The sequence below is a fragment of the Barbus barbus genome (assembly GCF_936440315.1).
Source record: "Barbus barbus genome assembly, chromosome: 34".
Taxonomy (NCBI): Eukaryota; Metazoa; Chordata; class Actinopteri; order Cypriniformes; family Cyprinidae; genus Barbus; species Barbus barbus.
In genome coordinates, this window is record NC_136762.1 from 23,900,841 (window position 1) to 23,924,770 (window position 23,930).

Consider the following 23,930-nt stretch of genomic DNA (forward strand, 5'->3'; position numbering starts at 1 on the left):
AGCCCAACCCTAGTGCATGATGATTTGGAGAGTTTCACAGTCCTGCTTCACCGGTGCTAGTATTGCTGAGCGAAACAAGCAGAAGAATCTATATGAATAATCGAAGTGTGCTCATCATTTAATCAAAGCCATGTCTGCCAGGAAAGAGCGAGAGAGAGACAGATCCCTCACACTGCTTGAGGGTAACAAGGTTTCAGACAGTGGAGGGGTGAGACAGGCCTGAGCATGGTCTTGTGCCTCTTTTCATGTCTGCGCTTGCTCTTTGAACTTCTCGCCAGTGAACTGCTCAGTTTGCAGATGTGTAGTGTAATGATAATTGTAGACCAAATTAGGTGTCCACAAGGTTTATCACATGTCCAGACATTTTAAGGGTGTGTGCTCCAGATCTACATGTTGACATTCTACTGTGACCCTATATACTGTTTTGTTTTGTGGTGAGGTGGCCAAATAATACAACCTGTCTGCGCTGACCTCACAATGCACAATGCAGGTCAGCTGTCTGTGCTTAAAGATGCTGTTTTGTATATGAAATGTGTAAAATAAATTACATTTATTTATATTTATTAAGCATACCAGTTTTCAGAAAATCTCACAAAGCCTAAGAACTTGTCCAAATCACATCAATCATATCATATATCATATCATATCATATCATATCATTTTTGCTTTAATATCTTTGAACTGGCATAGACTACACAAGTTTCTAAACATGATGATCCATATTATCCCAGCATGATTTGAAAATATTCCAAAGACAGAATTTTGTGATTCACTGGAAGCAAGGAAACATTTTATAGAAATGATTTTGCATGCTAAATATCACACATTTACATCTAGCCATAGTGACTTAGAAATAATGCAGAATTTTATTAATTCTTTTCTTTCTTTTACATTTTTTCAAAATCCTAAAACTTATTTGATTAATAAATGAGTTAGTATTTTCATAATACATTCCCTAAGAAACAGTGTATGTAATATATTGTATACAATATTCAACTAAACATTGATTTAAACATTGTATTTCTGTGCTGAGCGTGTGAAAGTCTGTTGCTGGGTCGACACTGACGTCAAATATTATTTCATCCGTATAACATCAGAATGTGTCTTTCTCTGTGTGTCCTTCTCTTCAGTTCCTGCCATGATCACGTCTTACCCCAACACCACACGAGCAGAACAGGGTCACATGACTGAGATGAGCTGCACTGCTCACGGTGAAAAGCCCATCAAGGTTCGCTGGGAGAAGGAATCTCATATCATCAACCCAGACATGAGCCGCTATGTGGTTACTGTGAAGGAAGTGGGAGATGAGGTCATATCCACCCTGCAGGTGAGCAAAGACACTATCTACTCTGAGAATGCAATCACACGCCTCATTTCCAAGACACATATTCAGGGTTGCCCTGGACTAGCTGTCAGTGACCGACACCATTTCCTGTCAACAATCATCCACTGTTTGCACAAACTTATATTTGTCCTTATTGTCAACACAAAACTTGCTCTTACAACTAATTTATACTATGGTAATGTGACAGATTTCCGAGTGGTATTCAATAAGACAACAATACAAGGCAAGACGTGAGTTTATTCATTAGCGACTGATTGGATGGAAAAATGTGCTCTCGATATGCCACACTGTTCTGCGTACTACATGCTACACATTAAATAATGTGTACTTTGTGCACATTTGTTTTTTGAACATGAACTATGCAGTGTGCAACAAAAATCTATTCAAATTTAAGCATTGTTCACATAATCTGTTTGTTTGTGTATGTTGTATATGTTTGTTTTTTTAATTCAACAATAAAATTATCTCAGAAAAAAAAACTCTTATTTATAATCACAGTCCAGTCAAATAATGAGTCAAAAAAGTGATTTTATATCCAGGTTGATATTACCTCCAGTTAATTCATAATACCAGAAGTGTAAGGTCATGTCAAACGCATTGCATTGTGGGATAAAGTACCTAGCACAGTATGGTCTGTTACAAGCTGCATGTTTCAGGTATCCATGCCAACAGAAATGGTGTACAGGTGTAGTTCAAGTACAGTGGGGGGTCTTGCAGGATTTACTTTGAAACAATTTTCACTCAGAAGTTGCTAGTATTCCACAAATATTACAAAGAAACAGCAATAAACATGAAATTAAACAGGAAATTTGAGAATTTAAAAAAATAGACTGAACTTGTATTTTCTTTTCAAATTTACTCCAACAATCTTTGTTTTATTTATAACTTAAGAATAATTTCTATTTTTTTTTAAATACAGTGTAGTGGTATTATGCTGTTTTTAAAATAGCTCAAGCCATGTAAAGTACAGAGAGGCAAGAAGCACTAATTTGGTGATTTTTTTCAATATACAATATATATTTCAATATATAAAGTATATAAATACTTATAAAGCTCTGTAAACACTTAGACAGGCATTTGATAGTTCCAGAAAGTATTATTCAAAGTTTTGCAGATCTGTGCAACTGTTTTGTTTAACGTTGCACAAAAGATTACTCAATCATTAGTAACAATATGCAGAATGTGTAAGTGTGCAGAATTTCTTTTTTTCAGATTTGTTTCAGCAAATTGATGAGAAATCAAGCACATAATCTGGGATACTATGGTTTGAATAGCATGCAGGTGGATGTTTACGCTTGTGCCACATTTACTTCATCTGAACATGATATGAAACAAGCCTTCATAGATGCTGTGTGTATGTAACTCCCATAGCAATATCCAATATCCTATAGCAAGTACCAAAATGCCTTCATGTGCTAGTCAAATGATTACATTTTGTACATTTGTTTCTTCACAGATCTTGCATACCGTCAGAGAAGACTCTGGCTTTTTCTCTTGCATTGCTATTAACTCTTATGGTGAAGATAAAGGAATCATTCAGTTGATAGTACAAGGTAAAGTTGAATTTGAGATGCAATTATTGCTTTTATATTCAATTATAATTATTTTATTTTTAATGACAAAGTATGTTATTTACTGTCTAATCTCTCCCAACATTTTTCCGAAGATCGTCCTGACCCTCCCGAGGTGGAGATCAGAGAGGTAAAGGACCGAACCATCGCACTTCGCTGGACAATGGGCTTCGATGGCAACAGCCCCATTACAGGATATGACATCAACTATAAAAACAAATCATGTATGAGCCCCCCATCTATTGTCTCAATCTATTGTTATTATTTATATTCTTGAAGACAAGTATTGTTGATAGAGTAATATGTAAGTGTTGTTATGCAGTCGTATGATGGGATCAGTATCTTGGACTGGAGCGATCTGTTTTTATGAATAATATGAATAGATATAAAACAAACATTGGCTTAATTATATGATTGGAAACTTTAAGTGGTTTGTTTTATAGTACTTTTTATATTACTACACCCTATGATAAAATGACTATAACATAGCCTCTTGTGATTTATAGCATTATCACTCTGTATTCCTCTGTATTTCTTTAAGCTTCATGGGCCTCATCTCAAATGACCAAAGACGTCTCCCCTCAGCTGAATCAGGCCACCATCATTGAACTCCACCCTGCTTCCACCTACAACATCCGCATGTTTGCCAAAAACCAGATCGGCGAAAGCAGACCAAGCAATGAGCTGACCATCACCACAGATGAAGCACGTGAGTATTCCTACAATTGAAAATGGTGTGAGCCTTTGTGAGGTTTTTCTATCATTTTCTGTAGTATTGGACATTTTGTTATCTGTGTCGCCACCTAGTGGCTCAGTCCATTATTTTCTCTGTTTTTCCTGCATGTGATCAATCCAGCACCTGATGGCGCTCCTCAAGACGTGCAGCTGGAAGCAATCTCATCCCAAAGCATCAAAGTCACATGGAAGGTACAACTGAGGAACCACAACTGTTGCTATAATAAGCAAAATTGGTATTTGTGCTGGCTAAATCATGCTGCATTTTTGAGGAATTTTTGGGTTTAAGCTACAGTATATCAACAGTAGTGACTTAATATAAATTATTACAGAAAATTGTTTACCCCTCTTTAAAATATATATATATATATATATATATATTTATTTTTTTTAATTGAGGTGACAATGGAGGTATATATCAATAATAATAATAATAATAATAAACTACAGTATGTATCATTTGATCTGTAACATTGTCTAACTCTCTTGAGGGTGAATTAACTTATAGGTTGTGAGTTATTAAAATATTTAAATTGTTTGCTCCAAGGAAATAGGCCACTTCTGTTGTGATGTGTGTGGGTTTTTATTTATTTATTTAATTATTTAACAGAGCAACTAAGTGGACATGAGGATAGAAAAAAATGAGATGGAGGAAATATATGCTAAAAATGATGATATTTTCTGTTGGTGAATGAAAAGAGTATAGAAATATGGTAAGGAATGGGATGTTGAAACTGCCTCCGCGGTTTGTTGAATAAATCTAAAAAGTGTAAGGTAAAAGTGGTTTTAGGTCTTTGTGTTTCTGAGACTCAAAGAATTTCTGATGTTACAATATCTATTCTTTTTCCAGCCCCCTCTCAAACACTTGCAGAATGGTTTGATCCGAAGCTACCAAGTGTGTTATCGGGAGTTTGGGACAGGGGGCAGCCCACAATACAACACCATCAATGTGGACACCACAGGGGACATTGAAACTCTCACCCTGGATAACCTGAAGAAGTACACCCAGTATGAGGTGCGGGTGCAAGCAGCCAATCGGGCAGGCATGGGTCCCACCTCGGAGGAAATCACCATCACCACGCTAGAGGACGGTTAGTCACTTTAGGATTCCCACATTTCTCATATTAGTGGTGTTTCTTAATGCATTTACATGCTTTGTGGCATGAAAACAAACCCCAGAGACTTAATCTGAAGCTTAATGTTAATGTATGTTATTATTTATAATAATATAATGAATTACTATCACCTATTAGCTTTATATTTTATCTGTAAGATATAGCAATGCACATACATCTTTTGTGATTACATGATAGATAACATCACGTTTATTAACAAACACTATCCTGTTTTGGTTGCCAGTGCCCAGTCGCCCACCTGAGAACGTTGTGACAACAGCTGCAACCCCTGAGACTATCTCCCTGTCCTGGTCTGCTCTGCCCAAAGAAGCGCTCAACGGCATGCTGCTTGGATATCGGGTCATCTACTGGGCCAACCTTCCTGATGGAGGTCAGGCAGGGTTATGACCCTTTCAGTTTCTGCAGTGATTTTCTTACTTTTATGCATAATTATGAAGCACACAGACTGGCATCATGTGGTAATACCATAGTACATTTCAAATTCAAACACTCTGGTATTTACATAATGCACCAAAGTAGTTCTGAGATGTATGTTGTTTTACAGTGTATCTCCAAAAAACACAAAAAAGGGCTTTTTTGGTAAATATGATATATATGCATCTTCTAATGTATATGAAATATAGACCTATCAGGGACTATACTATGTTTTAATGGCTTAATCATGAACATTATTATAAAGGGATACATTTTGGACATGCAATATCAATTCAATTGCATTTCTGCCTCAGACCTCTAGAGGGCATGGTGGCTTTGTTTTAGGAGATAGAATGTGAAAAAACAGAGGGCAGTAGATCTACAATAGAAACTCAGTACTTAATGGTCAAATTGGCTACATTTAGATTTACAGTCACTTATCCAGCAAATGCTTTTATCCAAAGTGACGTACAGAGTAATTTCTAGGATGAAGGTGTTACCATTTCTTTGGTGCGCCAGTTAAAAGAATGTGCCTATGATTACTATGCACACTGTTTTTACAAAATATACCATATACTATGGACATTATGCATATTCCCTGTACACATGCAGTACCTGAATTTCAGTAGCAGGGAGCACCCAGTAAAAAGAGCAGTGGCCATTTTCCAGGCTGCACTGCAGAGCCATTAATAATTGAACTACAATAAGGTATTGATGTACAGATTCAAGGGTGAAAATAAAAATAAAAATGGAGACACGACAGTTTGTATATTGTAGCATTATACAGGACACCGTGACCGATGACTATGCAAAATGTAATTAATTGTCCAATGCAAATGATAATGAAAGGTAACTCAAATATATAAATCTTTGGTATCTTGGCAATTCTGAGAACATTTTGAGACACTGTTGAAACTCTAAAAGAAACACGGGAAATTCCTAAGGATCATTTACTGTAAGCATAAATCTCTATTTTGATCTAGGAGAAACAGTTGAGCTAATAAAGATCTCAGGCTTTCCCCCCAGATCAGTTAACATTTTGTGTGTGTTGCAGAACTGGGAGAGATCAGGAACATCACAACCACCAAGCCTTCACTAGAGTTGGAACGGCTGGAGAAGTACACCAACTACAGTATCCAGGTTCTGGCCTTCACTCGAGCTGGAGACGGAGTCCGGAGTGAGCAGATCTACACACGCACCAAAGAGGACGGTGAGACTCACTTAAAAAGAAGCATACTAATAGCACACTTGAATAAACTTCTTTTTCGTAACGGTTACCAGCCCCAAGTCCATGTTATCCATGGTTATTCTATACCCACCATGGGGTTTTCTGCAATTCAACTACACTTAAATGACACTTTTTCTAAGTGAAACTGCAAATGGACAAATACCTTCTGCAGTATACTCTGATAAAACATTGTACATATTCCCACACTAAAGTCAGTCCCAAAATTGCATACTATTTCATTCTATTACAGTTCTCCACTTTATGTCCTTGCTCTTATTTTGTCAATCAGTGACTGGGAATTGGAGAGCACTGTCAGAGAAAGAGTTTCTTTATTACCAATCTTCCATTCTTAATCAATAAGTGAATCAGAACTCATACAGAAACAACAAAAACCATCACCAGGAGTCCTGAGCAAAATCAAGCTGTTTCAAGTTGACAAGTGGGATATACTGCCTTAAGTAAGCCATTTGTAGATTGACTTCTTTGCTCATTGCACAGATGTCTGAACCCGATGACAAAACCAGTCCAAAGGGAGAGTGGTGATTGGAGTGTTTGGGAAATCTCCGCTTTCTATGAAGTTAGAATAGAACAGCTGCAGGTCACTTCCTTTGTAGCATACAAGGTGTCTTTTCTAGAGCTTCCCCTCAACTAATTTTATTATTTCTCCTGCTAAAACCAGTTCCTGGCCCTCCGGCTGGAGTTAAGGCAGCTGCTTCAACAAGCTCAGTGGTGTTTGTTTCCTGGCTTCCTCCACTCAAACTCAATGGGATCATCCGGAAATACACCGTCTTCTGTTCCAACCCATACCCCACGGTGAGCTTATCTGCGGCTCTTTGTGACTTTGCACAGCCCCACATGGCCCCCCCAAACTTAATTATTTAAATTCACCAAAACTGAACAAAACTTTAATTGAATTCTCAGGAATTACGACAGTGTTTCCCTGACCTTGTTACTGGAGGCACCACATAAGTACACATGTTGGATGTTTCCCTTATCTGATCTGAAGCTGATGAGTTGACTCTGATGTGCAATTAGGAGGAGTTTGGAAATATGTAGAGTTGAACTAGTAAGAGAACACTTTACCATGTAGCTCCTACAAAAATGCTATGGGTTTGAGATACTTGAATGACCTACTACATTTGCCAATGCAGTTTCAATGTTTATTATTGCTTAATGCATAGAGCTGCTGCTTCTTCTTCTTCAATAGTAGGCAAAGTAGAGTATAAATCACAGTATGCAAAGGCTGAGCAACTCTGGGCCTCAAGGTCCTCTGTCCTACGGAGTTTAGCCCCAACCCTGATCAAACACAATTCTTAAAATCTTCATTAGCTTGTTCAGGGGTGTTTGATTAGGGTTGGAGCCAGAGTTGCCCACCTCTGCAGTCTGTCGTAAGCAGTAACCTATTCCATTGTACAGCACTTTTTAAAGTAATTCTGGATAAGTTAATGCCCTAAATAAGTGGTGTCCAATCCTTCAAGCAGAGTTTACCTCTTGCCTTTATTAAACACACCTGAACTCAAGGTCTTCAGGGTCAATAGAAACTTCTAGGCAGGTGTGTTGGCGCTAAACTGTGCATCAAAGTGGTCCTCCAGGAGCAGGATTGGACACCTCTGCCTTAAATGTAAAAACAAGGCAGGAGTGCTTTCTAACAAATATAATTTTTAGTTTTTTCTTATGAAAACTTTTAATTGGGTATCATTACAGGTGATCAGTGAGTTTGAAGCTGCACCTGATGTTTATTTCCGTCGTTTGACCAACCTGAATCAGAACTGGCAGTACAGCATTTGGGTTGTGGCGGTCACTGCGGCGGGCCGTGGGAATACCAGTGAAATTATCACCGTAGAGCCCCAAGCTAAAGGTAGACTGGCTCTTTTAACTTTTAGTGTAGAAGTATGTTATTTGGGATACACCATACTGTACCATTAACAGAACCAATTTGATATAGAACAGTTTATATGGGAGGCTTTGTCCACCATTGTGATGGATTGTTTGTTTCTTAAGCCCCTGCACGAATCCTGACGTTCAGTGGCACTGTGACCACCCCCTGGATGAGGGACATTGTCCTTCCATGCAAAGCAGTCGGAGACCCTCCTCCAACCATCAAGTGGCTGAAGGGAAAGTATGTTTGATTTCTATATTCTTTACATTTATATATAGAACATACTTTGTTTTCTGTTTTGGCCAGACAAACACTGTTGCACTTGATTAATATGAGGTTTTACATTAAAGGATTAGTTCACTTCCAGAATAAAAATTTCCTGATAATTTACCCAGCCCAATGTCATCCGAGATGTTCATTTGTTTCTTTCTTCAGTCGAAAAGAAATTAAGGTTTTTGAGGAAAACACTCCAGGACTTTTCTCCATATAGTAATTGGAGCTAATGGGTTGAAGGTCTAAATTGTAGATTCAAAGCAGATTCAAAGGGCTCTACACAATCCCAGCTGAGGAATAAAGGTCTTATCTAGCGAAAGGATCGGTCATTTAACAAATAAACATTTATATACTTTGTCTTGCTCTGCGATGTGCATGTGCGACTTCACGCACTGCGTAATCATGTTGGAAAGGTCAAGCGCAGTTAGTTCTTCGTATGTGTATTTCAATTAATAGGGTAGGGCAAAAAACATCGTTGTTTTACCATTTTTGCGTAACTACGTGATGTGTGAGGTCGAACTAGTGCGAGATGAGCATTTGTGGTTAAAAAGTATATACTTTTTTATTTTTTTAGAAAATGATTGATCGTTTCGCTAGATAAGAACCTTATTCCTTGGCTGGGATTGTGTAGTGCCCTTTAAGCTGCATTGAAACTGCAATTTTGATCTTCAACCAGTTGTCTCCCAATGATGTCCACAATATGGAGGAAAATCATGGAATGTTTTCCTCAATTTCTTTTTGACTGAAGAAAAAAGACATGAACATCTTGGATGACATGGGGGTGGGTAAATTATCAGGAAATTTTTATTCTGGAAGTGAACTCATCCTTTAATATACACATTTTGTAAGTCCTGTCAAATTGTTTTCATTTAATAAAGAAACCAGAAGTGCAGTGTCTGTGCATGAAACTGTCAACACCTGTTGAATTTATTCTTGTGAATCATACTTGCTATGAAACTGATAATGTTTTCATACAGTAATGGTACACCAGCTCCGGTTTCAATCGATGGTCGTCGCAGTGCTCACAGCAATGGCAGCTTTGTTATTCGCACTGTCAAAGCAGAGGACTCTGGGTACTACAGATGTGTTGCCAGTAACAACTGGGGTTCGGATGAGATCATGCTAAACCTTCAGGTCCAAGGTGTGTATGACAGCAGATATTCCAATAATCTCCATGTGGAAATCTATGAAATGGCTGGATTGAATCCTTGAAAATTCACTGAACAATGCGAGTGCTCCTTTAGTAGCCAGTTTTTGTGATCACTCTCAAAATGTTTCAGTACCTCCGGACCAACCGCGCCTCACAGTGACCAAAACCACAACCACCTCTATCACACTGTCCTGGATCCCTGGAGACAATGGAGGGAGCTCCATCAGAGGTTAGACTGCACTGATAATTATATTCCATATGTTCATCCACTTATTCTCCACTGTGTGACAAACACAATCCACCTAGACCTGACAAATGCTTTAAACCGAGATTTATTTCACATGCTGTAATATTTTAATAAACTTGAAGGTCAGCTTTGTATAGTAGTTGCTCTGTATCAATTTACAGCGCCCATAAAAGTGAATAAAATAAAGTGTGGCATTTGGGGTTTATTTTAAAAGTAGTGTGGTGTTCTTTGTTCAGGCTACATTCTGCAGTTCTCTGAGGATAACAGTGAAGAGTGGGGCAGTTTCTCCATCAGCCCCAGTGAGCGCTCTTACCGTCTGGAGAACCTGAAGTGCGGTACTTGGTACAAATTTACTCTGACTGCACAAAATGCAGTTGGACCTGGACGCATCAGTGAAATCATTGAAGCTAAAACCCATGGGAAAGGTATGAATATTTTATCATATTTAGTTATTTATGCTTCTCACTAGTGGCTAAAATTCATGACAGATAACTGAAATGGTAGCCTAATTGAATTGTAAGTAACTGCTGATTCAAAGCAGGCTATGAGCAATTATACCCTTGAGAGAGGTGTAAAAAAACCTAAAAATAAATAAGTTTATGCAAGATAGTTGTCAACTGATTATTAAAGCAGCAAGCAGAAAATATGCAAAAGATGCAGCCCTTCCAGCACACTTAGTGCCTAATTTCGCTCACTTGTTTTCATTCACTCTTTAAAATATCAGTGGAGTAATGTAGGGAATAGTGAATGAGTGTAGTGGGGCAATTTCCCACACACCAATGTCTTGCATCTTATTTTGGTTTCATGGGATTGTTAATCTTGGATTGTTAAAATGATGATGATGCTAACCCTGGAACAACATATAAAACTACCAAATTTTGCTTAATCGCAACATATAATCATTGCAGTTAATAGTGTTCACAGACTGTTTGATTACGTGTAATTTGTAACTAACTGTACATTTCTGCCATAGTTACCACTAATTACCTACTCCTAAATATAATGTAGAAACTTAATATGTTCTGTAAAGCTGCTTTGCAACGATTTGTATCGTGAAAAGCGCTATACAAATAAACTTGAACTTAAGTCATTTAAATAAAACTGCCTGCTAAAAAGCTACTTAGGCCATAGATTTGATTATTAATCATCATTTGCAATCAACGTTTTCTCTAACTTCAGAGTTACATTATCTCTCACTTCTCCACATTATCAGAGCCACAGTTCGCCAAAGATCATGAGCTTTTCTCAAGTATCAACTCTACCCGTGTGGACCTCAACCTCATTGGTTGGAACAACGGCGGCTGTCCGATCGACTCCTTCACACTGGAATATCGGCCGGTGGACACTACCAAATGGACCATGGTGAAGCGAGATTCTCTCACCAAGAACCACATTCTCTACGACCTACAGGAGGCCACCTGGTACGAGCTCCAGATGAGAGTGGGCAACAGTGCAGGAACAGCAGAGAAGAGGGTTCTGTTTGCCACTCTAAACGTGGATGGCAGTAAGTACTACATCTTACAATACCACACAGGGTCAAAAACAATGTCGTCTCAGTTCAGTGTTTGGAAGCAGTTGCTTAGATGGCTTAACCAGCAAGACTTGATCAGGTTTCGTTGTCTAAGCAGCACTTTTTGCTGGAGAACAACATGGCGATGTTGATCTGCCAGTCAGAACACTAACCAACATAAACTAGTAGAAAAATGAATTAAAAATCGAATTGATCAAAACTTGGTTATGACCAGACTTTAAAAAAAATCTAAATCATCTCTCAGCTTCTCGATCTTCTATCTCCAGGCACGATTGCTCCATTGCCAAAGACTGTAGACCCCAGCCAGGAGAACAGGCAGGGCAATGAAGGACTTAAAATGATGGTAACAATCATCTGTATTCTGGTGGCAATTTCTATGGTCTTCATTGTTCTTCTGGTATTGAGGAGGAGAAGAAGGGAGCAAAGGCTCAAGAGATTACGAGGTGTGTAGACACATGACATATCTAGTGAACAGAACATCATACCTACTTGATGATACTCTTATTCATTTCCTTCATACACTTTTAATATCAAACAGTATTTTGCAACTGACAACTTTTTAATTTCTCTTAATTCAACAGATGCAAAGAGCCTGGCAGAGATGCTAATGAGGTAAATAACAATAGTAATAGTATTGCCTATAAATCTGTAACGGAACCGACGAGACGTACAGATCCATTTGCAAGTTTTTATTAATAAACAGTCAAATAACAGGCAGGGTCAAAACACCAGCAAACAGGTATGGCACGGGCAAGACACAAGAGTAATCCAAGGGCATGCGTGGGTCCTCGATCGGTAAACAATATCCAGAGGGCTTGAGAAGAGGGGTAGTCCGATAACCTGAGCAATAATCCAAACGAGGTATACAGAGAGTCTGAAATGGGGAGACAAGGGTAAATCCACGCAGAACCAGACTCGAAGCTACACATAAACACACAGAATGGCTTCGTAAGGCAGCTAACACTTGGAGAGTGCTAAACGCAGAACCAGACTCAGGGATACACATAAACACAGAATGGCTCGGTAAGGCAGCTAACACTTGGAGAGTGCTAAACGCAGAACCAGACTCAGGGATAAACATAAACACAGAATGGCTCGGTAAGGCAGCTAACACTTGGAGAGTGCTAAACGCAGAACCAGACTCAGGGATACACATAAACACAGAATGGCTCGGTAAGGCAGCTAACACTTGGAGAGTGCTAAACGCAGAACCAGACTCAGGGATAAACATAAACACAGAATGGCTCGGTAAGGCAGCTAACACTTGGAGAGTGCTAAACGCAGAACCAGACTCAGGGATACACATAAACACAGAATGGCTCGGTAAGGCAGTTAACACTTGGAGAGTGCTAAACGCAGAACCAGACTCAGGGATACACATAAACACAGAATGGCTCGGTAAGGCAGCTAACACTTGGAGAGTGCTAAACGCAGAACCAGACTCAGGGATACACATAAACACAGAATGGCTCGGTAAGGCAGCGAACACTTGGAGAGTGCTAAACGCAGAACCAGACTCAGGGATACACATAAACACAGAATGGCTCGGTAAGGCAGCGAACACTTGGGGAGTGCTAAACGCAGAACCAGACTCAGGGATACACATAAACACAGAATGGCTCGTTAAGGCAGCGAACACTTGGAGAGTGCTAAACGCAGAACCAGACTCAGGGATACACATAAACACAGAATGGCTCGGTAAGGCAGCTAACACTTGGAGAGTGCTAAACGCAGAACCAGACTCAGGGATACACATAAACACAGAATGGCTCGGTAAGGCAGCTAACACTTGGAGAGTGCTAAACGCAGAACCAGACTCAGGGATATACATAAACACAGAATGGCTCGGTAAGGCAGCGAACACTTGGGGAGTGCTAAATGCAGAACCAGACTCAGGGATACACATAAACACAGAATGGCTCGTTAAGGCAGCGAACACTTGGAGAGTGCTAAACGCAGAACCAGACTCAGGGATACACATAAACACAGAATGGCTCGGTAAGGCAGCGAACACTTGGAGAGTGCTAAACGCAGAACCAGACTCAGAGCTACACATAAACACAGAATGGCTTCGTAAGGCAGCTAACACTTAGAGAGTGCTAAACACAGAACAATACACGGCGATCTGTGAAAAGAAGTCCATGGTTAATAAAGGGTGTGTGATTGTGAGAAGGTTCTCAGGTGTGAGCATGTGATTGAGACAGCTGTGTCAGCTTAGTGCAATGAATGATGGGAAATGCAGTCCAGGGTCAAATGTAACAGTCTGTGTGGTGTAAAGGTGAATGTGATGGAGGAGTGACCTCTGGTGTTGAGTAAACGTAAGTTCATAGACCAGATTCGTGACAAAATCAGTGCACTTTGTCAAAAAGCAGCGCATGTAATTGTTTTATGTTTGGATGTGTTTCTCCAGTAAAAATGCACGCACACCAGACACTGTGAACAAACAACAGCAGACTCTGAGGATGCACATCGATATCCCACGTGCTCAGCTACTCATTGAGGAGAGAGACACTATGGAGACAATTGGTAAGAGACCAATCGGTATGACTAAAGGCCCTGATATCCTCCAGAAAATGAGTCCAAAACAATGTTTGTTTGCAGTTAATTTAGGAGTTTGAAACTGGAAAGGTTGGTGTGTTAAAACTTTCTCTCAAAACTTGTCTTGTACTGTTTGTGCTAACATGAATGATACCACTTCAAATCATGCAAAAAAAAGCCAATAACACCCACTATTCAGAAACTGTATATTGTTTGATTGTGATCTTCTCTACTTGAATTAACCTGTTTTTCAGATGACCGCTCCACAGTGCTGTTGACAGACAATGACTTTGGAGAAACATCTAAACAGAAGTCCTCAACCGTCACCCATACAGTGCATTACCAGTCCCTATCTCAGGCCACTGGACCACTAGTAGACGTGTCTGACGCTAGACCTGGTACAAGTAAGAACTGAACTAGTATGCTTGGTTATGTTGATGTCACAACTTTTCATAAAGCTGCCTATTTGTTTAGATGACTTAATAGAAACAAGATCGGTTATACACTGTGTTTGACATCAACAAACTGTCCAAGAGAAGTCTATAGAAGATGCAGTACATCTCAATTCAGTATCAGATGTAAAAAGTCTGTTGGATCAGAATTTGTGAATCTCAAATCATAATGTGTTTAACATAGTATGCCATAGAATACTAATTCTGTTTAATTTTTCTACTTTTTTTTTTTTTTTTTTTTTTTTATGAAAAAAAAAGACTTTTTTTTCAAATGATGCTCTGTACTCCTACCCAAAGCACAATAAGTGGACTTACACACACACACATACACTTGTAACCACTTTTGCCCAGTGGCCGATCATTTGGAGCATTCCTACAAACTAAAGGATTTTTGCATCCATATTTGACCTCAAAGCATATAACTTCACATGCATCCGTAAGGTACAGATTAAAGTGCAGGCACCCTAATGAAATGTTACTCCAGTAAACATGTAAGTACAAATAAAACAGCACTTCTTTTCGACATGCTTAAGTATTCAAAATAAAAGTGCTGATTGGTATATAGTATAATGTATAGTGTAAAGCCCCAGTACTGTTTTACTAATTATAGGAAAGTAATTTATTTTTGTTTTAATCAAGGATCTTTGTGCAGTAGTGACATAGAACTGTAATGCAGTCAATGCATGGATTTAATCATCATTTTAGAATGGCTAGTTGAATTGGAGCGAAAGAGTTTCCCACCTCAATGTATTATCAATGCATTGTCCTCTGCACCTCTTGCCTGTCCGTTATCCTGAATAATCATCATAAACATGCTTTCATTTCTCATCACGCCATTGAGTATGACCTGAAAGAATATTGAGGTTGCCTCTATCCAGTCCTGTGATTTGAATAACATGTACAGCACATGAACAGTTTAATTGGGTTCACAGGAAGTGAATACCAGCTTTCTCTGCTCACTGACGGCTTCAGTGGAGCTGAACTGAAGAGGAGCATTTCTCTGACAAGGGTCGTGATTACAATCATTGATTCAGTTGGATTCGCCAGCGTTGACTTAAATAAATTGTTTACCCAAAAATGAAAATTCTGTCATGTTAACCTAAAGTTTACATACACATTGCAGAATCTGCTAAATGTTAATTATTTAACCAAAAATAAAAGGGATCATACAAAATGCATGTTATTGTTAATTTAGTACTGACCTGAAATAAGATATTTCACATAGACGTGTTTACATATAGCTAGTCCACAAGAGAATTATAAAAATGACCCCTTTCAAAAGTTTACATCCCCTTGATACTTAATACTGTGTTGTTACCTGAATAATCCACAGCTGTGTTTTTTTTTAGTTTAGTTATAGTGCATGAGTCCCTTGTTTGTCCTGAACAGTTAAACTGCCTGCTGTTCTTCAGAAAAAATATTTAGTTTTCCAGCATTTTGAACCCTTTCCAACAATAACTGTATTATTTGGAGATCCATCTTTTTCACACTGAGGATGACTGAGGGACTCATATGCAACTACTATATTACAGAAGGTTCAAACGCTCAAACAGTGGTCCTCAGTGTGATCCTCAATGTTGTCCTCCATGTGGATCATTCAGGTTACAACAAAGTATTAAGAATCAAGTGTATGTAAAGTCTTGTGGACTATATGTAAACATATTTTATGTTAAATATCTTATTCAGGTCAGTACTAAAACAATAACATGCATTTTGTATGATCCCTTTTTTATTTTGGTAAAATAATTACTTTTTACAGATTCTGCAAGGTGTATGTAAACTTTTGACTTCAAATATTTATCTGGCATATTAAAGTACCACGGTATCATCATCTGATACCATCACTTCACCATAGTGTAGTTTTTCATAAAGGAGGGTAGAGATTTGGTTCACTTTATGCTGGTCACTTTGTGCCGTATTAAGGTGTTCTGTATATCTCTGTTTCCTCAGACCCCACTGCCCGCCGCACAGCTAAAGCAGGTCCTGCCACACGTAGTCGATACGCCAGCCAGTGGACCCTGAACCGACCTCACCCTCCCATCTCCTCACACACCCTCACTACTGACTGGAGGCTTCCCACACCTCGCGCCACGGGCTCAGTGGACAAAGAGAGTGACAGTTACAGTGTCAGTCCCTCTCAGGACACAGGTAACAGCCAACTGTTTCAATTAAAGGAATCATACATGGAAAAAAACACTTGAACTTTTGTAATAGTATGATGTTCTATGAAAACACACTGTAAAAAATACGTGGCTCTAATTACATTTCTGCAAGACCTTACTGCACATTTCGAGGCAGTTTCAAACGTCCAGTGAGTGGCGCTAAAACATGGGTTCAATTTGTGACCCTGGCACATTTCTTTGTTACATTGATATAGGCACGTATTGCTGTGTTTTTATTACTTTGCTTCAGGTACGTATACAGTGGTTGATAATTCAAATATCTGATGAGTGTCGCTAAAAGTTAATGCTCTATCGTGTTGGAAATATCCCCTACACCAAACCCAACCCTAAACCTACCCGATACAACAAATGCAAAACTGGTACAAAAAAGATTTGTTGATGTATCCGTGCCATTTGAACTTTACTTATATGCAGGTTTGAACTGTTTTGTGGAACCGTAGTTTCACGGGATTCATACCCAAGCTCTTCACCTCTCAAGTCAAACTCCATACTGCGTGAGCTACCAAACAAACCTACTGAATATAAAAACCCATACATATGAAGCTGGATATGTGACGCCAACGTTCAAAAGTATCAGTTTTCAAATGTCGCAGCATGTTAAAATTGTTTTGAATTCATAACATGATATCCCTCAAGTAATTAAGCGAAAATTAGGCTTTATTAATTGAAACTGTGGACCAGCAAATCATACTTTGTGTGATAAGGAATAAAATTTGAGTTTTACTGCCTCTAGTGTTAATTTCAAATCAAAACTGCAGCAATTTGTATGTATGTACGTTTTTTCAGTTTTGCAGAAATGTATTTAGAAGCACCTACGTATTTCCAATGAGCCTATGTTGCAAAATTCCCTCTCCAGTCCATAAAGAGTATAGTTTTGTTTTAAAATCTGTGGCATTCTAACAGCATACAGATTACAATAACACATGACCATCCATATTTACATGTTAACGCCTATTTAAGTATTCAGTATAAATTTTTGCCCATTTATCGAAAACAAACCTCATTTGTTTTCACGGCAGCACAGACATGCTTGTGTGAAAGCATGCTTGGTCATCCATTTAACAAATTTGATGTGCTCTATGTATGTGCATTGATCAGTGTTTATATGTGACTAAAAGCCTAAATTAAATATTAAAGCATATAAATCATATATAAAGTGATTGTGTCTTCAGAGACGTTTATTAAACTGCTTGATTATATATCGATTACTTATAGAAATTGAGATGTTTTTTGTACTTTTTGAGAACGTTTTGGTTACATGGGCTTTAAATGAGTGGACAAAATATTAAAAATATCAGAATAAAAAGAAAACTAGACACTGCAGTAACATCCCATGTAACCCAAGTGGACCAAAAGCTTTGTGAAATATAATGCCATGTCCGTTCTCTCTCACAGACCGTGCTCGCAGCAGTATGGTGTCTACAGAAAGCGCCTCCTCCACGTACGAGGAGTTAGCCCGTGCTTACGAACATGCTAAGATGGAGGAACAGCTGCGACACGCTAAGTTCACGATCACAGAATGTTTCATCTCAGACACATCCTCCGAACAGATGACTGCTGGCACCAATGACTACACAGACAGCCTGACGTCCAGCACGCCGTCAGAGTCAGGCATCTGCAGATTCACCGCTTCCCCACCCAAACCACAAGACGCCACCCGGGTCATGAACATGGCCGTGCCCAAAGCACACAGACCCGGTAAGACCTGGCTACAAATATGGGGAAGCGTCAACTTGCCTATAGTCTCCAGTTCAAACAAAATTCTCATACTGACACTGCTATATCAAAATGAAGCTCAGTATAAGAACTCTCCAGTGTGTAGGCATCTTTAGAACAGCAACACATATTCAGTACACACATGCTCCAATCTGATGTGAAAAGACCTTCTTGATCACTGTTTTATCTATACATTAATTACAATGGAAAGGCAAGTCATTTCCACTCTTTGTATGGTGGAGTTTAATTAACAAGGAATCTCTACATTTTTTTAAATATCCGCTATGTGCAAAACACTGTTGAAGTACTTTTTCTTTGATAACTGCACATATTTCAGAGAAAACAGGATTTTCAAAAAGAGAAAACATAGGGAGGAACTTTAGGAATTGAATCCGGAATCGATTGGATTGTTAAAAGTGAGCGCTACATATCAGAATGGAGCCAGGTGGTTGAAGAGGAGGAATTATGGAAATGTGTGCTGTGTGAATATAAATTTAGGCAGTGTAGTTTTCACATTAGAATTTACTTGGTGAAGATTATTGCATGTAAAAGTTTATGTACACTTCTGGTCAAAGGTTTGGAATTATTAAGGTGCTTTTATTTAAGGACAAATACAGTAAAGTTGAAATATTGCAAAGTGTTATTACAATTTAAAGTTAAACAATTTTTTGTAAAATTTTGGTATGATAAAATACCATTTGATGTAATTAAAAAGTAAAAAATATTTAAGAAATTTTAGAAGTGTTACATTTTATGTAGCATGGAGACATTAAATTGAACAAAGGTGATAGTAAAGACATTTTCTATTTCAAATAAATGTTGACTTGATTCAGCTTCGTCATCAAAGGAATAAATTACATTCTAAAATATAGTCAAATAGAAAACGGCTATTTTAAATTGAAATAATATTTTACAGTATTACTGTGTTTGCTGTATTTTTTTAATCAAATTAATGAGCCTTGATGAGTATAAGATACTTTCCAAAACATTAGAGGCCAGAATTGCTAACAGCTTGCGCCAGTACAAACCGTCTTTTGGCGTTAAAATAGTACTGTCAGGATTTACTAAAGACACGCAGTGAATAATTAGAGCTGAAAAGGCGTGGACACAGTTATGTTTGTGCCTGATATTATTGAATATGCATTTGAAGGAGTTTCCCTTTACAATTTGAAAATGTCAAATTTATGGGAGGAGATATTAAAATGAATCTTGAATGTTTGCGCTCATCAAATTACTGGTATTTGCACCATTATTAACATCCAAAAAAGCATGTCTTAAAGCAGGCGTTAATTTGCGCTGCTCTTGGTAGATATGCTGGTCATTATGGAAATGATCTGGCAGTGTCTATGTTAATATGTGCATTGTCAGTAAATCACACGCAGAATTTTCCCCTCCCATCTACGCTTTTATGGAATTGCGCTCCAATGCTAATTTGCCCTGTTGAGTACATCTGGCCCTAAAAATCTTAATTGTATTTGCGCTGATAGTCTCGTGGGTAGTGCACCAATGCACTTCGGACATCCCTAGATCGAGTCCTTTTCCTGATCCCTTCCCAATCTCTCTCGCCCACTGCTTCCTTTCTAGCTATCCTATCATAATAAAAAGGCAAAAAATGAAATAAAAATTCAAAATTTTTGACCGGTAGTGTATGTGTGCAAGTCAGCTTTCTTATGTTTTCCACATGTTCCTCAGTTTACCTGTTCACCAGTCAGCTGTCACTCTTGCAATGTGCTATCAATTCCTGTGTTGATGGGTACAGGCTTGAAGGCTGTTGTCCAAACACACTGCATGTTCTTTTTGCATCAATGGGTTTAATGTGTCCTGTGTCTGGGCCACCCAGGGCTGGTTTTGGCCCCAGACAGTTCTTGAGTTACTGGTTAGAGTTTAGTGTTACTGTCTCATTGTGAATGTATCCAGGCGTTATGCCTCCAGACATGAAGCCTTTGGTTAGTGAGAGCACCTGGGCAAGTAGGGCCGATCTGCATCCTGTGCTGGGGAGGTATCATCTGTCTTTTCAAAACAGCAGTTTACTGTCACAATGGAGCTGTTGAATGTGATAAGAACTTCAAGCACTGGCCTTATTGGAAAGAGTTTATATAATACTGTATTCCACTCATTTGATCACCCAAATACTTGAAAGTAACATGAAAACAAACAAATCCACTGAGAGAGAAAGTGAGGTTACATTCATTCTTGTCTGATCAAGCAATGTTTTGTATGTGTGAGAAAAAAAATCTGACATCTTTATCTTTGATTTAAAATCCAGTTTGTTGTTAGACAACTAGACGATTAGTCTATTACAACAATTTGTATGTATGCACAACCCAAGTATAGGCAGCGAGGCATCTCAGTAGGTTTTGGAAGAGAGCTAATGAACAATCAGTTGAATCGTTTAATTAAGCAGTCACGGCAGTTGATTTTTAAAGAGATACATTCATAATTAGTTTTAGAGAAAAAACTTCAGTCTATGTTTAATAAAGTGGCTGACCATTTTTCACTGGGTTTAATTAAGCCTATTAAACAAATTTAAATTATTCAATTTAACTCAGTTAAAAAAAAATCCAAACATAGAATAGAAAGAAATTAATAATTACAGATTATTTATTTATACACATTAAAAATATCCTTTTTGATCAACTGTTTGTTTGATGTTTTGTTGCCAATTACAATGGTTCCTGTTGGGAAAAACGTTTTCATGTCTCGAAATTTTAGTTATTTTGTCTTCAAAAAGGATATAAGAAATAACATAGTTGTACAGTGTAAGCTATGCATGAAGACTCTTGCTTTAACAAAGGCTACTCAACCAACTTGAACATTTGCAGGTGCGACTAGCATGGAAATCATCATGTTAGCTACAATTTTGTGTTTGTTACTGGTTTAAAATTCCATGGTGTGCATGACTGCAGCTGTGTGTAAGTTTTCTAGCGGAAAATGAGCTGGAAAATGGAGAAATTAACACGAGAGTCAAAACATTTCACATACGTTTCGACATGTAGGCTTATTTTAAAATAGACTAATATGTACATGAATATGGTGTACATTTTTTAATGTTGTATATAAACTATATTTATTTTTACGTGTACATGTTAAAAGAAATTTATAAAAAAAAATTAAAAATAAATAAATAGGGGCTGTAATATCTAGATGGTGAAACAAGACATGATTTTTAATAGTTTCAAGTAGTTTTTACTATAGTTTTTATTAGTTTTCATTTTAAAGTCATAAATAAAAGTACTTAGATTTAGATTTTTTTACTTTATATACACGTAACTTGAAGTAATCCAAAAGTAATCAGATTTCATTACTTGTATATTGTGGTACTTGGATTATGTTACTGAATACTTTTTTAATGAAGTAATTTGTAACTGTAATGGAATACATTTTAAAAGTAACCCTCCCAACCCTGTTTAACCCTAACGAAATCCTCACACTAACTTCTAAGATATTACCCTGTTCTACCCTAAAATAAGCCTATCCTATCCCATCATAGACCTTCCCTAAACCTACCCTGTCTTGTCTTGCCCTGTTCTATAATATTCTACATTTAAACCTAACCAATCCTGCACTAAACTTAACCTAACCCCTGCTAGCATATTCTTACTTTGTACTGCCCTAAAACAAATCTACTCAATAGTAAATCTGTCTTGTCCTGTCCCTATCCTACCCTGAACCTAACCTATACTCTCCTAACAAACCCTATCCTACCACAAAACAAATCTATCCATTTCTAAACGTATTTTATCCTACCCTTTAACCTATCCTGTTCTGTCCTATCTTATTCTATCCTAAACCTGATGTGTTCTATCATAACATATTTTATCTTGTTCTATCCTACCCTACCTTATCCTATCCTAAAACTCTCCTGCCCTGTCCTATGTTGTTGATAGATCTTGAACCCAGAACATTCTTTTAAAGGATTAGATCACTTCCAGAATAAACATTTCCTGATAATTTACTCACCCCCATGTCATCCAAGATGTTCATGTCTTTCTTTTTCAGTAAGTTTTTTGAGGAAAACATTCCAGGATGTCTCTCCATATAATGGACTTCAATGGTGGCCAACGATTTGAAGGTCCAAATTGCAGTTTCAAAGCAGCTTCAAAGGGCTCTACACAATCCCAGCCAAGAAATAAGGGATTTTATTTAAAAAATTAAAAAAAATATATAAAACTTTAAAATCGTCTGACATTGTTGTTTTACCTTTTTTTGTGAAGGGCATTTTACTTTTTTTGAATGTTCGCTGTGTAAACACTGATTGGTACTTCCGCCTACGTCATGCGTGATCTTTCCAACATCACCTAATAAAGACGCACATGGGCATTGCAGAGCTAAAAGTGTAAAAAGTGTATAAATATATATATTTGTTTATTAAAATGACAATCATTTTGCTAGATAAGACCCTTATTTCTTGGCTGAGATCATGTACCGCCCTTTGAAACTTCAATTTGGACCTTCAACCTGTTGGCCACCATTAAATTCAACTATATGGACAAAAATCCTGGAACGTTTTCCTCAAAAACCTTAATTTCTTTGCGACTGAAGAAAGGCATGAACATCTTGGATGACATGGGGGTGAGTAAATTCTCAGGAAACTTTCATTCTGGAAGTGAACCTCTCCTTTAAAGACTAGATTCTCCATCCATTTTTTGGTCATTTATCACATTGTGGAAAGCGAATCTGATCTTTGAGCAGTGCTCAGACTTACATGACCCTGTCTGTCTCGTAGCAGGTGAACTGGTCCATCTTCCCCCTTACCTACGCATGGACTTCCTTTTGAACCGGGGAGCAGCCTCTTCAGGTCGAGAGGCCACAGGACAGACTTGTATGGACCCGCAGAAGAGCCGAATGGCAAAGCGGCCAGCCCTGCTGGCCCCCACACCCTCCGAGACCCCCTCGTCAGCCCTCTCTTCCTCCGGCCCTCCCAGCAGAGAGGCAGTACAACAGTGGCAGCCGGGAACTGCCTCCACACTGCCACAGCGCGAGCCGGGCGACCTGGCCCAGGCCGCCAAACTCAGCAGCTCCCAGGAATCGCTGCTAGACTCCAGAGGACACCTGAAACAAAGCAACAACCCCTACGCAAAGTCCTACACACTTGTATAACACAGGACTACAGCTGCGGACCACGTTGCACTGTCATGCACACACAAACACGTGAGGACCTGCTGCAAAGACGAGCGCTTTTCTGATTCAGAGATGAGTCCTGTACATACATTCTGAATTCCTAAAGAAGTGGATAGTTTTCTTTGCATCTGTCTTTCTTTCTTGCTATCTATCCATCTCACTCTCTCTCTGCTGTTTTTTTACACTTTCTTTCTTTGGCTCACCTTCTTCTCTTGTCCTCTTTTCTGATTTTTTTTACGTAATCATTCATTTATTTTAAATACCACCATTATGAAGATTGCCAAAATTATTTATTTAAATTGACAGAGGAACTACTTTTGAATTTATATCAAGGATAATTCTATAGTCATTATTATTATTATATAAAAATAGAGAAAAAATTATCAAAAAATTGTTTAAAAAAGGCGGGGT

At 38.2% G+C, this 23,930-nt stretch overlaps 1 protein-coding gene across 2 annotated transcripts in view; it reads left to right on the forward strand.

Annotated features, from left to right (window-relative positions):
• The window catches only part of LOC306854089 (cell adhesion molecule DSCAM-like), a gene marked incomplete at its 3' end in the record, with an annotated part of 148,811 nt that extends 125,313 nt beyond the window's left edge, over window positions 1-23,498 (forward strand). Inside the window, exons 12-33 of one of the 2 annotated variants that reach the window (XM_079391900.1) lie at window positions 1,131-1,327; window positions 2,802-2,898; window positions 3,012-3,140; window positions 3,458-3,625; window positions 3,773-3,843; window positions 4,502-4,742; window positions 5,011-5,157; window positions 6,256-6,411; window positions 7,109-7,242; window positions 8,134-8,287; window positions 8,431-8,548; window positions 9,559-9,722; window positions 9,862-9,960; window positions 10,215-10,403; window positions 11,192-11,482; window positions 11,776-11,952; window positions 12,091-12,121; window positions 13,920-14,035; window positions 14,302-14,451; window positions 16,450-16,647; window positions 18,078-18,380; window positions 23,125-23,498. In XM_079391900.1, the coding sequence (XP_079248026.1) occupies window positions 1,131-1,327; window positions 2,802-2,898; window positions 3,012-3,140; window positions 3,458-3,625; window positions 3,773-3,843; window positions 4,502-4,742; window positions 5,011-5,157; window positions 6,256-6,411; window positions 7,109-7,242; window positions 8,134-8,287; window positions 8,431-8,548; window positions 9,559-9,722; window positions 9,862-9,960; window positions 10,215-10,403; window positions 11,192-11,482; window positions 11,776-11,952; window positions 12,091-12,121; window positions 13,920-14,035; window positions 14,302-14,451; window positions 16,450-16,647; window positions 18,078-18,380; window positions 23,125-23,498 (3,704 nt within the window). The remainder of the gene's footprint in view (window positions 1-1,130; window positions 1,328-2,801; window positions 2,899-3,011; window positions 3,141-3,457; window positions 3,626-3,772; window positions 3,844-4,501; window positions 4,743-5,010; window positions 5,158-6,255; window positions 6,412-7,108; window positions 7,243-8,133; window positions 8,288-8,430; window positions 8,549-9,558; window positions 9,723-9,861; window positions 9,961-10,214; window positions 10,404-11,191; window positions 11,483-11,775; window positions 11,953-12,090; window positions 12,122-13,919; window positions 14,036-14,301; window positions 14,452-16,449; window positions 16,648-18,077; window positions 18,381-23,124) is intronic. The other variant, XM_079391901.1, reaches the window with a different exon arrangement.
• Between the last annotated feature and the right edge of the window lie 432 nt (window positions 23,499-23,930).